Below are 20,411 nucleotides of genomic sequence, written 5' to 3'. Positions count from 1 at the left end.
CTTTATTCATAATTGCCAAAACTTGGGAGCCGACAAGATGCCCTTCAGTAGGTGAATGGATAGACTTTGGTACATTCAGACAATGGAATGTTATTTGGCGCTAAAAGAAATGAACTGTCAAGCCATGAAAAGACATGGAGGACCCTTAAACGTATATTACTAAGTGGAAGAAGCCAATGTGCAAGGCTATGTACGGTATGATTCCAACTTTATGACATTCTGGAAAAGGCAAAACTATGGAGACAGTGAAAAGATCAGGAGTTGCCAGGGGTTAAAGTGAGGGAAGGATGAATGCATAGAGCACAGAGGGTTTTTAGGGCAGTGAAAATATTCTGTATGATACTGTAATGGGGGACACATGTCATTATTCATTTGTCCACATCCATAGAACGTACAACACCGAGAGTGAACCCTAATGTCGACTTCGGATTCTGGGTGATGATGTGTCCATGTAGGTTCATCGGTTGTAACAAATGTACCCTCTCTGGTGAGGGACGTGGGTAATGGGGGAGGCTACACATGCATTGGGGTAGAGGGGTGTATGAGAAGTCTCTCTACCTTCCCTTCAGTTTTTCTGTGAGGCTAAAACTGCTCTCAAAAATAAGGTCTATTATCACAAAAATAAAGGAAAAGAGAAAGGAAGGGAGAGACCACTAGAGTCCCCCGACTGGACGGATGGAGGTGCCACGGACCCCAAAGGGAGCTGAGCAGGTGTTTCCCTGCCTCCTTGCAGCCTCCAAAAGACTGCTGGTCTCTGCCCCACCTTGCCACTCATCCTCCAGTAGGTTAACCTGAGCTCTGTCATTTGGTAACAGTGTTTCAAGAAAGAGAGAGCAGAGGTTGCCATGCGGTCTGGTTGCCTAAGCTCGAAACCCACACACTGGGAGTTCCGCTACTTTCTATTGGCCAAAGTCAGTCACGAGACCAGCCCAGACACAGAAGATGGGGAAATAGACTCCACTTCTAGATGGTAGGAGCTGAAATCTCTATGTAAAAGATCACAAGGGGCATTCAGGCAGAGGGAACAAGGCATAAGGCAAGAAAACATAAAATATGTTGCATTTGGGGTGGGGAAACCATCTTTGCCAAGTTGGAGCCGACGTAGGGGAGGTAGCATGAGAAAAAAGAGAGTTCTTGCAGAATTCCACAGGGACCAAATCTTGCAGGCCACAGTGAGGTTGAACTTTATTTTGAGGTCGATGGGTGACCATGGCAAGGTTTCATGGTCAGATTTGCTGTGTGGAGGTGGGCTGGGAGGGGTGAAACATGAATTAGGGAGACCACAGAAGAGGCTAATACAGTCACAAAGGTGAGAGATGGTGGTGTCTGCCTCAGGATTTGACAATGGAAATGGTGAGAAGGGCTTGGATTGAGAGGTAGTTTGGATGGTGAATCTGAAGTACCTCTTGATTGACTTGAAGGGGAGGATAAAATGAATTAAAAATTTTTTAAATTTTATATTGGAGTACAGTTGATTTACAATGTTGTGCTAGTTTCAGGTGTACAGCAAAGTGATTCAGATTCTTTTCCCATATAGGTTATTACGAAGTATTGAGTAGAGTTCCCTGTGCTACACAGTAGGATCTTGTTGATTATTTTATATATAGTAGTGTGTGTCTGTTAATCTGAAACTCCTAATTTATCCCTCTCCCCACCTTTCCCCTTTGGTAGCCATAAATTTGTTTTCTAAGCCTGTGAGTCCGTTTCTGTTTTGGAAATAAGTTCATTTGTATCCTTTTCTTAGATTCCACATAAAAGGGATATCATATGGTATTTGTCTTTCTCTGTCCGATTTACTTCACTTTGTATGATAATCTCTAGGTCCATCCATGTTGCTGCAAATGGCATTGTTTCATTCTTTTTTACGGTGGAGTAATATTCCGTTGTATATATGTACCACATCGTCTTTATCCATTCATCTGTTGATGGACACTTAGGTTGCTTCCATGTCTTGGCTACTGTAAATAGTGCTGCTGTGAACATTGGGTGCATGTATCTTCTCGAACGGATTAAATGAACTGATACTTGCAAAACACTTAGATGCGTTCCTGGTTTGGAGAAAATAATCCATAAACATAATCTAACTTGATTATGTTGCTTGGGGAGTGTTAAGAATCATCCTGGGTTCCTCAGCTGAGTCTCTGTGTGGAGATGGAGAGCCTGGGGTAGGAATGGGTTTAAAGTAGCCACGATGTCCGCCTTGAACCTATTCAGTTTGAAGTGCCCACTGATGGATGAAGGAACCTGTTTCCGCAGCTGTAAATGAAGAAGTTGATGGTAATGAAAGGGCGGTGCGTTGTTCTGAAAACCTGACCCCGGGTGGGAAAAGAAGTCCAGACTCTCCTCTACTTATCCCCATGTTGTTTATTTATTCAATAGACACTAATTGGGCATTACTACATGCCACCACATCCAGGCTCCAGAGATGCCTCAACTCTGGGCCCTGCTTTCTTCTGGTGGAGGGAACAGAGCAGGTCACAGACCTTGTGGTCAGGCCTGGGGTGGGGAGAGACATTATACTAAGGGATCCTGGGGTAGGGCAATGAGGCTGAGGATTCCACTTGGGTGGAGAAATGGGGGAAGAGAGGAGAGGGGCCTTGAAGGATGAGTAGGAGTTCACCAGGCAGATATGAGAGGAGTCTTTAGCCCAGATTCCAACCATTTGTTTATTTCCATGTGTGTAATTAGTGAAACAATTACAAGAAGAACTGGAGTGGGCAGTCATGGGGCCTCTGAGGATCCAACAGACCACAGCTGACTCTGGCCCTTAAGGCTACGGTATTAGGATAACACTAGCTGCTGTAACACATAAGCCTTTTCAGTGACTTAATGTAATAGAAATGTATTTCTTGTTCACATAGTAGTCCAATGTTCCTCCTGGTACCAGGTGGGAGGCTTTTCTCTCATGGGGTGATTCAGAGACTATTTTCATTTGTGACTTTACTATCCCTTAGAGTCTCAGCATCATTTCTGTCTGCCTGCAGACAACAGGGGAAACTAGAGTATGAAGAAGGCAATCCCACTTCTTAAATTTAATACACTGCCCGGACAATGATGCACATGGTGAATACTCACATTCCGTTAGCTAGAACCAATCATATGGCCACACCCATTTGCAAGGGGGGATGGAAAATGTAGTCCTTGGCTGTGTGGACAACTTTACAGCCACAATTCCATATCGTGGAAGAAAAAGCATGAATTCTGGTGGATTGCCAGTGACCTCTGCCACAGGTAGGCAGCAGGAATAGAACTAAGGCCTGGGAGGTGCTACGAGATACCCATTTTGCCTTGTGACCTTGAATAAATCCTTCTTCTTCCTCTCTGGGCTTTTTCCTCTCTCTGGGTGATGAACATTGGAGACTAGTTGATATCTGGGGTCTTTTCCAGTTCTGAAAATTGATGGGTCAGTGAATGCTCTTGGGCTTTCCAGCTGGAGCTAAGATGATGATGGTGATTACAACGATAGTGATGATGACAGTGGTGATGTTGATGGTGACGATGATGATTGTGACAGTGATGGTGGTGGTGATGGTGATTATGATGGTAATATTGATGATGATGGTGGTGGTGGTGATCATGATGGTGACATTGATGATGATGATGGTGATGGTAATGATGGTGAAGATGATGATGGTAATGATGATGGTGGTGGTAGTGGTGATTATGATGGTGATGTTGATGATGATGAAGATGATGGTGATGATGATCACGGTGGTGATAACAGTGATGATGTGATAATCATGATGGTAATAATGGTGATAGAAATGGGTATGATTATGGTGATAATGGTGATCTTGATGATAGTGAGGATGATAATGATCATTTCCAGATACTGAGGGCTCACACCCTTCCAAGCCCTTTACATGCATTATTCTATCATGTTACAACAACCTGACACAGTAGGCATTATGATGGTCCATTATTTAGGAACTTTCATAACAGGTTCAGAGAGGGGAGGTGATTTGCCCAAAGACACACAGCAAGTAGGATCTTCTCATATCCTTTTTTTTTTTTTTGGCTGCACTGCTGGGGCTTGAGGCATCTTAGCTCTCCGACCAGGGATTGAACCCAGGCCCTCGGCAGTGAGAGCGTGGAGTCCTAACCACTGGACCACCAGGGAATTCCCTTCTTGTATGCTTTGGGAATTTATTCTCCAAAATTCTCCCTACTTTACCACCCCAGGATATTCCTACTGGCTCCAGGGATTGAAGGTAGTAGGTTTGAGAGAAAGCCCTGGAGTTCAGTGATGGTCACATGAAAGATGTTCAATGAAAAACCATTCTGGGCTTTTAATAGAAATTGCATTGAATCTATAGCTCCATTTTGGAGAAGGCTGAAATTTAAAAAATACTGAGTCTTTCTAGATAAGAGTTAGTATATATTTCACTCTATTTATTTAGATCTTCCTTCATATCTTTCCGTAAAATTTTATAATTTATTCCATATAGGATTTGTACTTCTTTTGTTAGATGTGTTAGATATTAATCAGCTTTTTTGTTCGATTGTTTGTTTTACATGTTTTAGGCAATGGGAAATGCTATCCATTTAAAGTTGAAGTCCAATTTTCATACACAAAAATACTCAGTTCTTCAAGTTACCATCCAATCAGTTCTAGCAAGCGTGTGCCCTTGTGCAACCCATACCCTTATCAAGATACAGAACTTTTCTATTACTTGTGGCCTTTCTGAGTCAATCTCTACCACCCTCCCCACCCAGAACAACCACTGATTTGACTTCTATCACCATAGGTTCGTTCTGCTTATTCTAAAATTTTGCAAATGTAATCTTGAAAAAAAGACACATTTTCCGATTGATCGTTGCTGATGTACCAACATGCAGTAAACCTTGTGTGTTGATTTTGTGTTCAGTAACATTGCTATTTTATTAATTCCAGTTATTTATGTGTATATTCTTTTGGGCTTATCTATGTTGGCAATCGTAGTGTCTGCAAAAATGAGCATTGTACTGATATTTCTTTCTTTTCTGTCTTTCCTTTTATTTCTTTGTCTTGTCTTACAACGCAGGCTAAGATCTTTAGTATAGTTAACAGGAATGGTCAGCGGGCACCCTTACCTTTGTTCTTATTTCAAAAAAAATCTTTGCAGCATTTTGCTCTGAAGTATAATGTTTTGCTTTTGACTTAAGGCAAAGGTTGAAGGTTTTTTCAAGATGCTCTTAATCAGGTTACAGAAGTTCCTTTCCATTCCTACTTTGCCAAGAGTTCTTTTTCCTCTCTTTCTTTGAACATAAATGGATGTTGAATTGCTACTGTGTCTTTTATGCATCTGCCATAGTTGCTAATCTCTTTTTGACAGAACAGGCCTTGGGCAAGCAACAGGATCCAGCTAATAAATATGATGTATAACACTGTTTACATCATATTTATTTTACATTGGCTTCTGCTTATAGCACTCAATCTGGTTTCCTTTGAGAGTAGGATGTTCTCTCCTTAAATACATTAATTTATGTTAAAGTTAATTTAAAGTCCATGCTCCACATAGAATGGCTTAGGTAGGCTGTGGATGTGGCAGTAATTGAGAAGAAGATACAATCTGAAGATGAAAGTGTGAGATTCACAGATACAAAGAACAGAGTGTATTGAATTGATTCATAAATGCAGCTGCCTGAGTTTGCACCCCAGCTGCCTGTCCCTGCCTCAGTTTCATATCTGTAAAACAAGGATAATGATCATAATTATTTTGCAGGATTGTTGCAAGGATTCCATGATACCTCTCATATAAATATGATATATATATATATTTTTTTTAAATTTAAAAATAAATTCCCTTTATTCATCATTTTAATCATTTCTGACCTGACTTAAATGTGGCCACATGCGTGCTAGCAAAAGCATCCACAAATATTGAGGCAGAATAGCCTCCAAGAATCTATAATTTTTAGATACAAAGGAATTAATGACACTGAGTAAAATTATAACCAGGGTCTTACACTTACATTTTAGAGCCCATAGATAACATGTGACTCATTTCTACCTTTTTCAAATGCAGAGAAAAATTTAGAGTCATTCGGAAAGAATCAAAGGCTTATGTTGCGGATTCGATTAATATAACTCACTACATTAATAGAATCAAGAACAAAATACACATGATCGTCCTGTACAGATCTTTAAAATCACTTAATGAAAGTCAATATCCATTCCTGATTCAATAAAATGAGCAAATACAAAAACTTTTCAAGAAGCTAGGAATACAAAGAAACATTTAAATTAATAAAAACATTTCTATAAGTTAGGAGTTTGGGACTAACATATACACCCTGCTGTATATAAAATAGATACCTGGGACTTCCTTGGTGGCTCAGTGGTTAAGGATCCACCTGCCAATGCAGGGGACATGGGTTTGAGCCCTGGTCCGGGAAGATCCCACATGCTACAGAGAAACTAAGCCTGTGTGCCACAACTACTGAGTCTGTGCTCTAGAGCCCGTGAGCCGGAACTACTGAGACCGTGAGCCACAATTACTGAAGCCCACATGCCTAAGCCCGTGCTCCGCAACAAGAGGAGCCACCGCAATGAGAAGCCCGCGCACCGCAACGAAGAGTAGCCCCCGCTCGCCACAACTAGAGAAAGCCCGCGCAGCAACGAAGACCCAACGCAGCCTAAATAAATAAATAAATAAAAATAAATAGATAACCAACAAGGACTTACTGTATAGCACAGGAAACTATATTCAATATCTGGTAATAACCTATAATGGAAAAGAATCTGACAAAAAATATATATCTGAATCACACATACCATAGAAGTCCTGTTTAATTTTTAAATTAATTTTGGTGAGCTGATCTCCCTATATAGAAAGAGTAAAACTCATAGAAGCAGAGAGTAGAAGGACAGGTACCAGGGGCTGGGGTGGGGGTAGGGAAATGAATGGGCAGACGTTGGTTAAAGGGTATAAAGTTGAAGTTACATAGGATGAGTCAGTCTAGAGGTCTAGGGTACAGGCGTGGTGACTGTACTTAGTAACACCGTAAATATGCTAAGAGAGTAGATTTCAACAGCATTCATCACACACAAAAACATGGCGACTATGGCAAGTGTCAAATCGTCCTGTTGCACACCTTAAATATATACAAATGGACTTGAGGTTATGGGGAGGGGGAAGGGTGAGCTGTGACGGGGCGAGAGAGAGTCATGGACATATACACACTAACAAACGTAGTAAGGTAGATAGCTAGTGGGAAGCAGGCGCATGGCACAGGGATATTGGCTCGGTGATTTGTGACAGCCTGGAGGGGTGGGATAGGGAGGGTGGGAGGGAGGGAGACGCAAGAGGGAAGAGATATGGGAACATAGGTATATGTATAACTGATTCACTTTGTTATAAAGCAGAAACTAACACACCATTGTAAAGCAATTATACCCCAATAAAGATGTTAAAAAAAATAAAAATACATAAATTTAAAACAATATATAGACAGTGCTGGGAATGGAGCACGTGGCAGGAGCTCATGCTGGTTTCCACTGCATGCAAGGCAAAGCATTGACGCTATAGTCAGGGAAACGGACTCCAGATTCACACCGTTCTGGAGTTAAATTTCAGCTCTTCTATGGTCTTACTCATTTTGTTTTTTTATTTATCTATCTATCTATTTGGATTTTTAAAAATTGAAGTATAGTCGATTTACAATGTTGTGTTAGTTTCAAGTGTACAGCAAGGTGATTCAGTTATACACACATACATACATATATATGTATGTATATATGTATGTATGTATAACACAACATTGTAAATCGACTATACGCCAGTAAAAATTAATTAAAAAAATAAATAAAAGGGTTAATGGTTAACCTTTTTTATTGTGGTAAACTATACATAATTTTTATCATTATATATATAAGTAAAATGATAGAAATATATTTTATATAAAGATTTATGATTGATATATGTAAATAAAATGATAATATTTGTCATTTTAACCATTTGTAAGTGTACAATTCAGTGGCGTTTAATACATTCACAATGTCGTGTAACTGTCACCACTATGTCCAAAACTTTTTCATCTTCCCCAACAGAAACCCTGTCCCCATTAAACACGAACTCCCTATTCGTCTCCCTCAGCCCCTGTTACCCACCACCATACTTTCCGTCTCTACGGATGTGCCTATTCTAGGGGCCTCATGTAGGTGGTATCATACAATATTCATCTTTTTGTGTCTGGCTTATTTCACTTAGCATAGTTTTCAAGGTTTATCTGTGTTGTAGCAGAAATCAAAATTTCATTCCTTTTTAATGGCTGAGTAACACTCCAAAGGTATGTATACACCACATTTTGTTATCTGTTAATGGTTAACTTTATATCTTATGAATTTTACCTCAATAAAAAAAAGGATTCAGGGGTATACTGGCTTCAGGTACAGCTTCATCTTTACTCGGTGGGGGACCTGTGCTTTCTTTCTCCTCTTCTGCGCCAGTCCGCAAGCCAGATGGCCAAGGGTCAGCTTCTCCCCGGTTCCATTATGTTTTGTCCATTCTCATTTATCTCTCCACAGTTCCTGTGTCTCAAGAATATTCGCACCTTCTTGTCTACCTGCTATGAGAAGTTTGGCCTCAAGCGGAGTGAGCTCTTTGAGGCCTTTGACCTCTTTGATGTGCAGGATTTCGGGAAGGTGAGCTGGGACGGAGCTGCCTGTGAGCTGGACACTGAGAACCCAAAGATTGGGTTTCAATTCATTTCCATGAACGTCTACACTGGGCAAGCCAAAGGCTACTGGGGAAGGACTGATGGGCCAGACCAAACTGTACACCAGGTGCAAAGAGCCTGGCTTAGGACATGTGGAACTGAGTTTGAGTCCTTGCTCCACCGATTGCTGTGTGACCTCAGATATGTGGCCATGCCTCTCTGAGCCTTAAGTCCCTTGTCTAACTTGGAAGTAATATCACTCCATCCTCTCTGAGTGATTATGAGGATTGAATAGAAAAAGGGGTTCAAGTGGTGGGTGCTCAGTTAAAGGAACGCTGACATGCTGACGTCGGGGAATGGGAAGGTGGGAAAATCCCAAATTAGGCTCCCAGGGGCATGGGATCTAACCTCAAGGTCAGGTGCTTGGAGGCTGTGTTCTGGCATGTGGGTGGGCAACGGGCTTGCTGAGCAGCCTTCGTCCTTGTCACAGGTCATCTACACTCTGTCCGCTCTGTCCTGGACCCCAATTGCCCAGAACAAGGGGATCATGTGAGTAACTGTCTGAGCCAACAGCTCTGGACCCATTTGGCCCCAATACTCCTCCTCCTGGAAGCTCCCTCCCCACCTGGCCCTCTGGCCTCTGGCTTACACCATCTTGGCTCCCCCAGGCCTTTCCCCACTGAGGAGGAGAGCGTGGGTGACGAGGACATCTACAGTGGCCTGTCCGACCAGATCGAGTGAGTGTCTGGGACCACGACCCTGCCCCGGGGGGTCTGAGGGAACAGGACCTTGCCCTGGGGAGTCTGAGGGGACCAAGACCCTGCCCTGGGGTATGAGGGGATCAGCATCCTGCTCTGAGTGTCTGAGGGGACATGGCTCTGCCCCAGGGGGTCTGAGGGGACGGCACCTTGCCCCAGGGGATCAGAAGGGTCCCTGGTCTGGGGGAAGCCACTGGCCCTGCCTGACTCCGCCTCCACAGCGACACGGTGGAGGACGATGAGGACCTGTACGACTGCGTGGAGAACGACGAGGCGGAGGGCGACGAGGTGTACGAGGACCTCATGCGCACAGAGCCGGTGCCCATGCCGGTGTGTTGGAGAGCAGGGCCTGGCGGGGCAGGTGCATGGGTGGGGCGCGGCCCCGGACACCCCAACACCGGCCTCTCCTCTCCGCTCTCAGCCCAAGATGACAGAGTATGACAAGCGGTGCTGCTGTCTGCGGGAGATCCAGCAGACGGAAGAGAAGTACACGGACACGCTGGGCTCCATCCAACAGGTGTGATGCTCAGTCCCCGCCCCTGCCATGCGCATGCGCGGAGCGGAGAGGCGTCATCCGTCCCATGCGGGCCTGGGGCTCTTACCTGTCCCCACTGCTTTGTATTGCTCTGTCTCTCCTCGTCTCTGGTCCTTCTGTGTCTCTCCCTACTTCTTCCTCTGTTTCTCTCTCTCTCCTTCTGTGTCTCTTTATCCCTGTCTCTATCTTTTCCTGTATCCTCATCTCTGTCCGTCTATCTCTGTTACCGTCTCTCACTCTCTAGTTCCTCTTTGTCCTTTGGCCATCTCTTTTTTTTAACCGTTTTATTGAGATTTAATCAATACACCATACATTTCACCCATTTAACATCTATAATTTAATGGTTTTTGGTATATTCACAAGGGTGTGAAACCATCACCACAGTTTATTTTAACATTTTTAACGAAGTACAGTTGATTTACAACGTTGTGTACCACTGCTTAATTTTAGAACAGTTTTTTCTTTCTTTTTTTTTTTTTGGTGGGGAGTGGGCGGGGGCCTGCACTGCGCGGCTTGTGGGACTTTAGTTCCCAGACCAGGGTTTGAACCCAGGCCCTCGGCAGTGAGAGTGCGGAGTCCTAACCACTGGACCGCCAGGGAATTCCCAAATTGAGAACATTTTCAGCATCCCCCAAAGAAAACCCATATCCCTTAGCCATCACCCCTTAAACCCCCATTCTCCCCAGCCCCTGGCAACCGCTAATCTACTTTCTGTCTCTGTGGATTTACTTATTCTAGACATTTCATTTGAATGGACTCATACACCGTGTGGTGTTTTGTGTCTCGCTTCTCTCACTGAACAACATGTTTTCAGGGTTCATCCACATTGTAGCGTGTGTCAGTGCTTCACTCCTTTTCATGGATGGACCACATTTTGTTATTCATTCATCCCTTGACAGACATCTGGGTTGCGTCCACCTTGGGGCTCTGATGACTAATTCTGCTCTGAACCGTCTGGTACAGGTTTTCGTGTGGACTTTTTTCCCATCTCCCTTTTCTCTCCTCTTCTGTTTCCTTGCCTCTGTCTCTTTCTCTCTACACATTTCTCTCTCTTGCTCAGTCTCTGTGTTTCTGTTCGTCCCTTTCTGTCTCTGTCTCCTCCTCCCCGTCTCTCTGGGACTCCTTCATCCTTCATCCTTGTCTCCCCCAACCCCCCCACAGCATTTTATGAAGCCCTTGCAGCGGTTCCTTAAACCCCAAGACGTTGAGATCATCTTCATCAACATTGAGGTGAACTGACCAATGCCCGCCCTCCCAGACTTCTGTCCAGTGGGGATGGTCTGCTGGCTTCACCTGTCCCTGGAGTGTGGGGTGTGGAAGATGAATGACATAGGGTGGGTGGATGACCCTTCTCCCACCCGGCAGCCCGAGCCCCAGGCTCCCGCCCCAGCCCTTACCCCTCTCTCCGAGTAGGACCTGCTTCGCGTGCACACCCACTTCCTAAAGGAGCTGAAGGAAGCCCTGGCCAGCCCCAGTGCACCCACCCTCTACCAGGTCTTCATCAAATACAAGGAGAGGTGAGACCCAGCTGGCCAGCCCAGACCTCTGGAAGTCACCCTGCCCTGAGTGGGCATTTGGGAGGCCCTACCCTCATAGACCACTGGACAGAGAGGGCTTTTCCTTCTTTGCTCATGGGCAAGGGGCTGCCCATCTCTGGTTAAATTCCCAGCTCTTCCTCTTGAGAGCTGTGTGGCATTGGAAAGTCACTTAACCTCTCTGTGCTTCTGCTTCCACATCTATAAAATCAGTGTGATCCAGGAACGTATCTCCTGGGGTTGTGGTGAGGATGGAGTAAATTGACGCTTAAAGTGCTTAACGTGGGGCTTGGCACACAGTAGGTGATCAATAAATGCTTATTAAATAAATGAACGTTGAGCAGAGACGATACACCAGGTGCTCTGATAAGAGCTTCTTGTGCTTTATCTCATTTAATGCTATAATAACCCCACGTGTGTGTGTGTGTGTGTGTGTGTGTGTGTGTGTGTGGCGTGCCATTGTTATGACCATTTTACAGACAGGGAGACTGAGGCTCAGCGTCATGCAGCTGGGAAGAGGTGGGGCTGGGACTGACACCCAGATCTGCCTGACCTTGGTGCCAGCTGCCATTCCCCGGCCACATGTCCTCTTCCCGCAGGTTCCTCATCTATGGCCGCTACTGCAGCCAGGTGGAGTCGGCCAGCAAGCACCTGGACCGTGTGGCTACAGCCCGGGAGGATGTGCAGATGAAGCTGGAGGTGGGGGGATGGCCTACATCTTTCTGTGTGTGTGTGTGTGTGTCTCCCACTCCTTCCCAGGCTCCAGGGGCAGTAGAGAGGAAACTGAGCTGGAGATGGCATCCCTTTCTGTTGCAGCCCAGCCAGAAGTTGGCCCGCTGAAGATTTGGGGAGGGTGGTACTGACTAGCCAACTGGGAGAAATGAACCAGGAGGAGATGGACCAGAATGCTGAGCCCTAACCCCAGCTAAACCCTGACTCTGGGCTGAGCCCTGATGCCAGGCTGAGGTCCTGACCCTGATCTGAACTCTGAGGGCACACTGAACCCCAGCCAGAACTCCAACCCTGGCTGTGCCCCAAGTCTGGGCTGAACCCCAACTTCACACAGAACCCCGATCCCAGCCAAGTCCTGATCCTGGGCCGAGCACTGATCCTGGACTGAACCCCACCCTGGACCCGTGTGTCTAGTGGGAGCACAGACGGGGCAGGGATGCTGAGGAATGGCTTGTGTGTGCCGTCCATCAGCTTCTTTAGTCTCCACGGTGGGGACCCTCCAGACCTGTCGATCTCCCCCTCTGCAGCCCCCGTCAGCTGAGGAATCCTGGACCTCTTCCCCAGGCAGCCTTCCACCTGGGTCTTAAACCACCTCTCACCCCGTGGCATTCTTCCTTATTTCCTTGGGGGAGAGATGAAGCTTCGGGTTCTATAAAAATCCCCACCTGCCTCTACCTCTTCTCACTCACCTCTTTCTCCAATCTCCCAGGAATGTTCTCAGCGAGCGAACAACGGGAGGTTCACCTTACGGGACTTGCTGATGGTGCCCATGCAGCGGGTCCTCAAATATCACCTCCTTCTCCAGGTGCCCAAGGGGGCGCCCAGGCATGGGTTTGGCACATCGACCTCCCTGCAAGGGCTCCTGGGGGCTGGGCTCCCCTCTCTGGGTGGGGTCATGGGGGCCATGCCTCTACGGACAGCAGAAGGAGGAGGAAGGAGCTGGTGGGCCAGGCTTGTTTGGAAGGCTCCCCAGGATGAGAGGGCAGAGGCCCCGGGTGATATACATCTCTGTGGGTCACGCAGGAGCTGGTGAAACACACGCAGGACGCAACGGAGAAGGAGAACTTGCGGCTGGCCCTGGATGCCATGAGGGTGAGTGGTCACACACAGGGGTGACGGGGACACACAGACACATACGCATTCAAGTCAGTGAGTACCATGCAGGCACGGTCATACCCACGGGCCACCCCTGCCTCCACCGCACGGGGACACACCTGTCCGCCGAGTGAGTTATTCGCAGCGTCGCCCTTGGGGACAGTGACATCCTTCTGCCAGCCGCTGCTGGGGGCTGACCCCCTGTCTCCGGCCGGGTGGGGGGGCCCAGGCTCACCCCTCTCCCCCCCCCCCCAGGACCTGGCACAGTGCGTGAACGAGGTCAAGCGTGACAACGAGACGCTGAGGCAGATCACCAACTTCCAACTGTCCATCGAGAACCTGGTGAGGCGGGCATGGCCAGGGCCGTGGCCACGTGGGGAGGGGGTTTGGTCTCCTGCGTGGCCCCTTACCAGACACCCTGTTTGCTGTGTAGGACCAGTCTCTGGCCCACTATGGCCGACCCAAGATCGATGGCGAGCTCAAGATCACTTCTGTGGAGCGGCGCTCCAAGATGGACAGGTGGGCGGAGCCGGCACGTATCTGGGGTGGAGCCTGGACAGGGGCGGGGCCAGGCTACTAGTTAGGCAGGTGGACAGAGCCAACACGGATCTGGAGTGGAGTCTGGGCAGGGGCTTGGCCCTATTTCTAGATAGACAGGTGGGTGGGGCCACACAGACCAGTGGGTGGAGCCTAGATGGAGAGGCGGGGCAGAGCCAGCACGGATGCGTGGGAGGAGCCAAGAACGACAGGTGGCAGGACCTGTAAGGATCACGTGGGTGAGGTAGGCATGGCCAAGTTGGCCACAGAGGACAAAAAGGGCAGGAATCCTAGATGGACAGCAGGGCGGGGGCCCAGAAGTTGGGAGGGGATCAGGCAGAGAGCTGGTGGGGACTTAAGGAGGAGCCCGACAGGGGCACCTGACCCAGCTGCTTCCAGGTACGCCTTCCTGCTCGACAAAGCTCTGCTCATCTGTAAGCGCCGAGGGGACACCTACGACCTCAAGGACTTTGTGAACCTGCACAGCTTCCAGGTTAGAGATGACTCCTCCGGAGAGCGGGACAACAAGAAGGTGAGGCTTGGAGGCTGTAACTGGGGAACCTCAGTGCTGGGGAGCCTCAGTGCAGCTGGAGCTCTCCACTTAGTCTTTGGAATGCCAGTGCGTGTGTTGTGTGATTTGAGATTTGTGAACGTGTATTTGCTTCTCCTGGGCAGCCCTTTGCATGGTAACCCATGCATGGCTCTCCTGGGAGCAGACAGGCTGTAGTTGGCTTGACCCTTTTCTCCCCACAGTGGTAGGGTCAATGGGCGTGTGGTCCCACCCTCTTCCGAGCAGGTGCCTTCATTTTCAACCCTGCTTCCCTGCAGTGGACTCACATGTTCCTCCTGATTGAGGACCAAGGTGCCCAGGGCTATGAGCTGTTCTTCAAGACACGAGAACTGAAGAAGAAGTGGTTGGAGCAGTTCGAGATGGCCATGTAAGACACCCTCCTCCTCCATCTTTCTATCCTCAGAGGACTGTAGCATTTGGGTGCAGGATCTGGGAGGCAATTCTGTGCTGTCGTCTCATCTCTGCCATGGGACCACTCTGAATCTCAGTTTCCTCATCTGGGAAATGAGAGGGACAGTCTTTTAAGGCTGTATGCATCACCAGAATGCCAACTCTTTGTAAGCTTCAGTCACCAGCCTGAAAATCCTTCCTCTTCCTTCTTTTTCTTGAGGTGAAATTAACATAACAAAAACTTAGATTTTTTTTTTTTTTTTTTTGGCTGTGCTGCGCGGCTTGTGGGATCTTATTTCCCCCACAGGGATCGAACCCAGGCCCTTGGCAGTGAAAGCACGGACTCCTAACCACTGGACCAGCAGAGAGTTCCCCAAACATAGCCATTTTAAGGTGTACATTTCAATGGCATTTAGTACATTCACAATGTGCGACCATCACCTCTATCCAGTTCCAGAACATTTTCATCCACCCCAAAGGAGACCCTGCAACCATTAAGTGATCACTCCCCATTTCCCTTGCTCCCAGCCCCTGGCAACCAATAATCCGCTTTCTGTCTTCACCCATGTTCATTGTAGAACTATTCACAACAGCCAAAAGGTGAAAACAATGCAAATGTCCATCAATGGATGGATGGACAAACACAACAGGGCATATCCATGCAATGGAATAGTATTCAGCCATGAAAAAGAATGAGGTCTTCATCCATCCGCACTGCAGCGTGTGTTGGTACTCCATTCCCTTTTATGGTTGAATCCTGTTCCATTGCATGGAATTATCTTCCCTCACCAGCTCCAACATCTACCCCGAGAACGCCACTGCCAACGGGCATGACTTCCAGATGTTTTCCTTTGAGGACACCACGTCCTGCAAGGCTTGCCAGATGCTGCTGAGGTGGGAGTCTGGGAGGATGGACCTGGGTCCTGGGCTGGGTTGGCTCTTCCTCTTTGACTGTCATGGCCCTGAGTTGGGAGGGGGGAGGCCCTCCTTTGACCTTTAGCTTCTCCATCTCTGTCCTGCTCTAAAGAGAACACAAAGGGGCCCTTTATGTTGTTGGTAAAACGATTGGCTGTGTTCATTCAACATCACTGACTCTCTTCTTTATCTTCTCCCTGCATCCCAGAGGCACTTTCTATCAGGGCTACCGTTGCCAGCGGTGCCGTGCACCTGCACACAAGGAGTGTCTGGGGAGGGTCCCTCCATGTGGTCGACACGGGCAAGGTACCAGGAGACTGAAGTTGGGAGGTGGGCTTGCTTCTGCATGGAGGGTGGGGGGTTCCCATTCTAACTAGTATTTCCTTTACCCTCTCATAGATTTTGCAGGAACTATGAAGAAGGTAAGACCCCCATGCTCCTTTCCGTGCGTGGAAAATCAGGGGGGCGGGTAGGGAAGGCAGGACCCGGGAGCCCTTGGCAGTGGGCATGGCTCTTTGCTGGGTGCTCAGATAAGGGCTGAGGAGCCCTCAGGCTGGGCACAGGTAGCGATACTTGCTTTCTTGGTCTCTCCCTCCAGGATAAGCCACATCGGCGGGCTCAAGACAAAAAGAGGAATGAGCTGGGTGAGTCAGAAGGGGGCGTTGTGTGGGGCAGAAATAAGTCTAGTCTGCCTCAGTGATGCTGGTCCAGGGGCAGATCTCAACAATTATATTAATGACCACATAATGCCCTGCTTATAAAGCATTTGTTCCAGTCCTAGAAACCCCAAAGGAATTTATAAATAACGAACTCAAATTCTTTACTAGCTTTGCTCAAACACTGTGAAGGGGATGCACAGAACATAGAAATCCTTGTTAAGATGCTCTTTCTCTCCCATTCACATTTTTATGTATATACGTACTTTTAAAACTGAAGTATAGTTGATTTACAATGATTCAGGTGTACAGCAAAGTGATTCAGTTATATATATATCTATATATATATCTATATATATCTATAGATATTCAGATTCTTTTCCATTATAGTTTATTACTATATTGATCCAGTAATATAAGATATTGAATATAGGTCCCTGTGCTATACAGTAGGTTCTTGTTGTTTATTTTATATATAGTAGTGTGTATCCATTAACCCCAAATTCCCAATTTATCCCTCCACCCCCTCCCATTCACTTTTATTATTCACTGCCCCCCCCGCCCCCCCCTTTTTTTTTTCTCGCTGACAAACTCCATCTGTAGTCTTAGCTGGCTGGGCATACCTCATCCCTTCTCGTACTGATTCTGTATCACAAAATCTTATCATAATGGAGTAGTTTCAGCAAAGTGTAGTCCAACTGGATGGTTGCAGGAGATGCAGGGTTTGGCCAAGCCAGAATTCTTTTTAGCCCAATGGCAGTGGGGAAAGGCTGGATTTTGGTGTATATTAATGATGTTTGTGGGATCATAGTCGTGATGGGTGATTTTTATTCAGCATCTACTGTATATATTGTCTGGGGCACATGGTGACTAGAAACAGTGTGCTTCCTGTCCTTGCAAAGCTCCCAGGCTGGTAGCAGGAGACAGACTTTGGCTAAGTCATTGCAGTTGAGGTGGGCGAAGTAGAGGGTTTTCCAGAGCATTCAACCGGGGGACCTGATGAATCTGAACCTTCAGGGAAGGCTTCTCAGAGGAGGTGGCATTAAAGTGGACACTTGAGGGTAAGGAGTAGTCAGACAGATGAGGAGGCAGGAGTGTTCCAGGCAGAGGGAACAGCATGCACGAAGGCTAGGAAGCACGACGGCAAGGCATTATTAAAGAACTTGGTGTGGCCAAGAAAAATAAACTCTTTGCTCACAGTCATACAGAATCAGTGTAAAGATTCAGTTTCAGGTCGATCTATCTATCATCTATCTATCTATCTATCTATCTATCTATCTATCTATCTATCCTGATACATAGATATCTAGCTGTAGTTCTATATCTACAGCTAGATATAGATACATCAGTCTTATTTGTAATAGTCAAAAGTTAGAAACAACTCAAATGTCCTCAATAGTAGGAACATATATATATATATATATGCTATATATATAATATAATAATACATATGTATAAAATCAGCTTTATACAAAAATGCATATATCAGCTTTATTGGTCAAAAACCAGACAACCCAAATGTCCTCAATAGGAGGAAATATATATGAGTGTATGTGAGTCTATATATATATATATATATATATATATAGTTAAACATAGCCAATACATATATGTCGTATATATGTACACATATATACACTTGCTCATATCCATTATATATATAAATATATAATTTTCTATTGAGATAGAAATATTTCTGTGTTTTGTTTTTTTTGAAATATTTCTATTGAGATAGAAAATACATACCATAAGGTGTATAAAATGAATAAATCTTAAATGTATGGCTCACTGAATTTCCACCCATGTACCCGCCATTCAGATTAATGTATAGAACATTTCCATCATCACAGAAAGTTTTACTGGATGGTGTTGGTCATACTCACTGCTATAGTCCATCCGCCTCCCAGAGGGAACCACTGTCTGACCTCTATCATCATAGATTAGTTTTGTCTGCCCTTGAACTTCATCCACATGAACTTGTACAGCATGGACTCAGTTACTGCATACGAGTGCGGCTGCCTGAAGCAGTCATTTGTTCTTTTTCGTTGCTTATTGTATTTTGTGCTGTGTGTATCCATGTCCTTGAGGACATTGGGTTTGTTGCCCATTTTTCTGGCTCTTGTGAAGACAGCTGCTGTAAACATTCTTGGCTGTGACTCTCTGGGACCTATGTTTTCATTTCTCTTGGTGATCTATCAGGAGTGGAATTAGCCTTAGTGGATACAGCCAAATAGTTTTCCAAAGTGGATTCCTACGGCCATGTAGGAATGGGCTATGGGGTGGTGGCCACCCTCCCTGTTTTTGCCAAAAAAATTATTTAAAGTATTTTCATATTAAAAACTTCTTCAAGGGAAAAAAAAAAAGTAGAATCCAGAAATCCAGGTGACTCCCAGTTGCTCCGTCCACATCCTCGCCACCACTTGGTGTTGCCGTATTGTCTGTCTTTCTAATTTTCGCCATCTTGGTAAGTGGTGAGACTCAGGTTTGAAAGTCCCGGACTACCAGCCGTACTGTGTCACCACCTCCCCTCCCCTCCAGGCCTGCCCAAGATGGAGGTGTGCCAGGAGTACTATGGGCTGCCTCCACCCCCTGGAGCCATCGGACCTTTTCTACGCCTCAGCCCTGGAGACATTGTGGAACTCACCAAGGCGGAAGCCGAACAGAACTGGTGGGAGGTACAGGCTGGGGCTGTGGGAGTGATGGAGAAGGACCTGAGCTTGGGGTCAGGGTGTAGGTGACCTTGGGAATGGGATCATGGCACAACTGGACATGGCTGCTCTGGGGAGAGTGACGTCTATGGGGATTTCTGGGGCTGGCCTGGCCCTTCTGAGCTGGTGGTCTTCCCAGGAAGTTGATACTGATTGACACCTCTCTGGGCATCCAGGCCGTGGAGAGATAGATGGCCAAGCAGAGTGGCCGTTGGGTGAAAGATGGACACACACACACGCATGTTGGTTGCCTGTAACTTCTCTGTCCATCTTTCCCTCCCATCTTCTTAGGGCAGGAATACGTCTACCAATGAAGTTGGCTGGTTTCCCTGTAACAGGGTCAAGCCCTACGTGCATGTGAGTGTCTCAAGTCTGGTTGGAGAGAGGGCAGGGGAGTTCAGAGAGGGTCCCGCGACCCTCTGCAGCGTTGGGGAGACGCTCCTGAGATCAGGAGGGGGCCGTCCATCATGGCAGGTCACTCCCTACCTCAATGACTGAGCCCAGAGTGGGGGCCACCCTGGGAAAGATGACCAGTCCTTTTCTCTTTGTTTTTTCTTGTATGAAGATCCTCTCCATCATCAGGAGAAGAAGCAGGGGTCTAGAAGGTTGGCCAACCCCTGCCTGCCTTCTGGGGCACTGAACAGAATCCTCTACAGGGTCACTCCCCACCCCGTGCCTCCTTGCCCAGCTTTTGGGAACAGACCTGCCCACAACTCTGCCCGGCCCCTGTCCTTCTTCACCTGTTCCCCGCTCCCCTGATTCCCTCATCTTTTTTAAAAAACTTTATTTATTTATTATTTATTTTTGGCTGCGTTGGGTCTTCATTGCTGCCCGCAGGCTTTCTCTAGTTGCAGCGAGCGGGGGCTACTCTTCGTTGCGGTGCGCGGGCTTCTCATCGCGGTGGCTTCTCTTGTTGCGGAGCACGGTCTCTAGGCGCACGGGCTTCAGTAGTTGTGGCACGAGGGCTTCAGTAGTTGTGGCTCGCGGGCTCTAGAAGCGCAGGCTCAGTAGTTGTGGCTCACAGGCTTAGTTGCTCCGCAGCATGTGGGATCTTCCCGGATCGGGGCTCGAACCCATGTCCCTGCATTGGTAGGCAGGTTCTTAACCACTGTGCCACCAGGGAAGCCCCTGATTCCCTCTTCCTGATGATGACTTAATATCTTCCCCACTCTTCCCAAACCTTATCCTCCCTCATGACCCTGCTGCCTGCTTCACAGACCTCATAGGAGCCTGCAGAGGGAAAGTCCCGTTTTTGTCCCTTTCATTTTATGTAATTTCAGACTTCCAGAAAAGTCCTGAGAATAATGCAAAGAACTTCCATACATCCTTTACTCAGATT

At 46.9% G+C, this 20,411-nt stretch overlaps 1 protein-coding gene across 4 annotated transcripts in view; it reads left to right on the top strand.

Moving 5' to 3' along the window:
• The window catches only part of VAV1 (vav guanine nucleotide exchange factor 1), a 52,533-nt gene that overhangs the window by 19,518 nt on the left and 12,604 nt on the right, over positions 1 to 20,411 (top strand). For 3 of the 4 annotated variants that reach the window (XM_067733998.1, XM_067733996.1, XM_067733995.1), the window contains 20 exons: positions 8,510 to 8,626; positions 9,131 to 9,189; positions 9,309 to 9,377; positions 9,620 to 9,728; positions 9,820 to 9,915; positions 11,095 to 11,163; positions 11,347 to 11,450; positions 12,068 to 12,167; positions 12,910 to 13,005; positions 13,224 to 13,292; positions 13,551 to 13,637; positions 13,729 to 13,814; positions 14,232 to 14,364; positions 14,661 to 14,770; positions 15,586 to 15,687; positions 15,917 to 16,014; positions 16,108 to 16,130; positions 16,307 to 16,352; positions 18,903 to 19,039; positions 19,364 to 19,429. In XM_067733998.1, the coding sequence (XP_067590099.1) occupies positions 9,188 to 9,189; positions 9,309 to 9,377; positions 9,620 to 9,728; positions 9,820 to 9,915; positions 11,095 to 11,163; positions 11,347 to 11,450; positions 12,068 to 12,167; positions 12,910 to 13,005; positions 13,224 to 13,292; positions 13,551 to 13,637; positions 13,729 to 13,814; positions 14,232 to 14,364; positions 14,661 to 14,770; positions 15,586 to 15,687; positions 15,917 to 16,014; positions 16,108 to 16,130; positions 16,307 to 16,352; positions 18,903 to 19,039; positions 19,364 to 19,429 (1,602 nt within the window). In that variant the 5' untranslated portion in view covers positions 8,510 to 8,626; positions 9,131 to 9,187. The remainder of the gene's footprint in view (positions 1 to 8,509; positions 8,627 to 9,130; positions 9,190 to 9,308; positions 9,378 to 9,619; positions 9,729 to 9,819; positions 9,916 to 11,094; positions 11,164 to 11,346; positions 11,451 to 12,067; positions 12,168 to 12,909; positions 13,006 to 13,223; positions 13,293 to 13,550; positions 13,638 to 13,728; positions 13,815 to 14,231; positions 14,365 to 14,660; positions 14,771 to 15,585; positions 15,688 to 15,916; positions 16,015 to 16,107; positions 16,131 to 16,306; positions 16,353 to 18,902; positions 19,040 to 19,363; positions 19,430 to 20,411) is intronic. The other variant, XM_067733997.1, reaches the window with a different exon arrangement.

Source organism: Pseudorca crassidens, chromosome 3 (genome assembly GCF_039906515.1).
Source record: "Pseudorca crassidens isolate mPseCra1 chromosome 3, mPseCra1.hap1, whole genome shotgun sequence".
Classification (NCBI taxonomy): domain Eukaryota; kingdom Metazoa; phylum Chordata; class Mammalia; order Artiodactyla; family Delphinidae; genus Pseudorca; species Pseudorca crassidens.
Note: the sequence above shows the minus strand (reverse complement) of the source record. Positions and strands in the feature narration are given on the sequence as shown.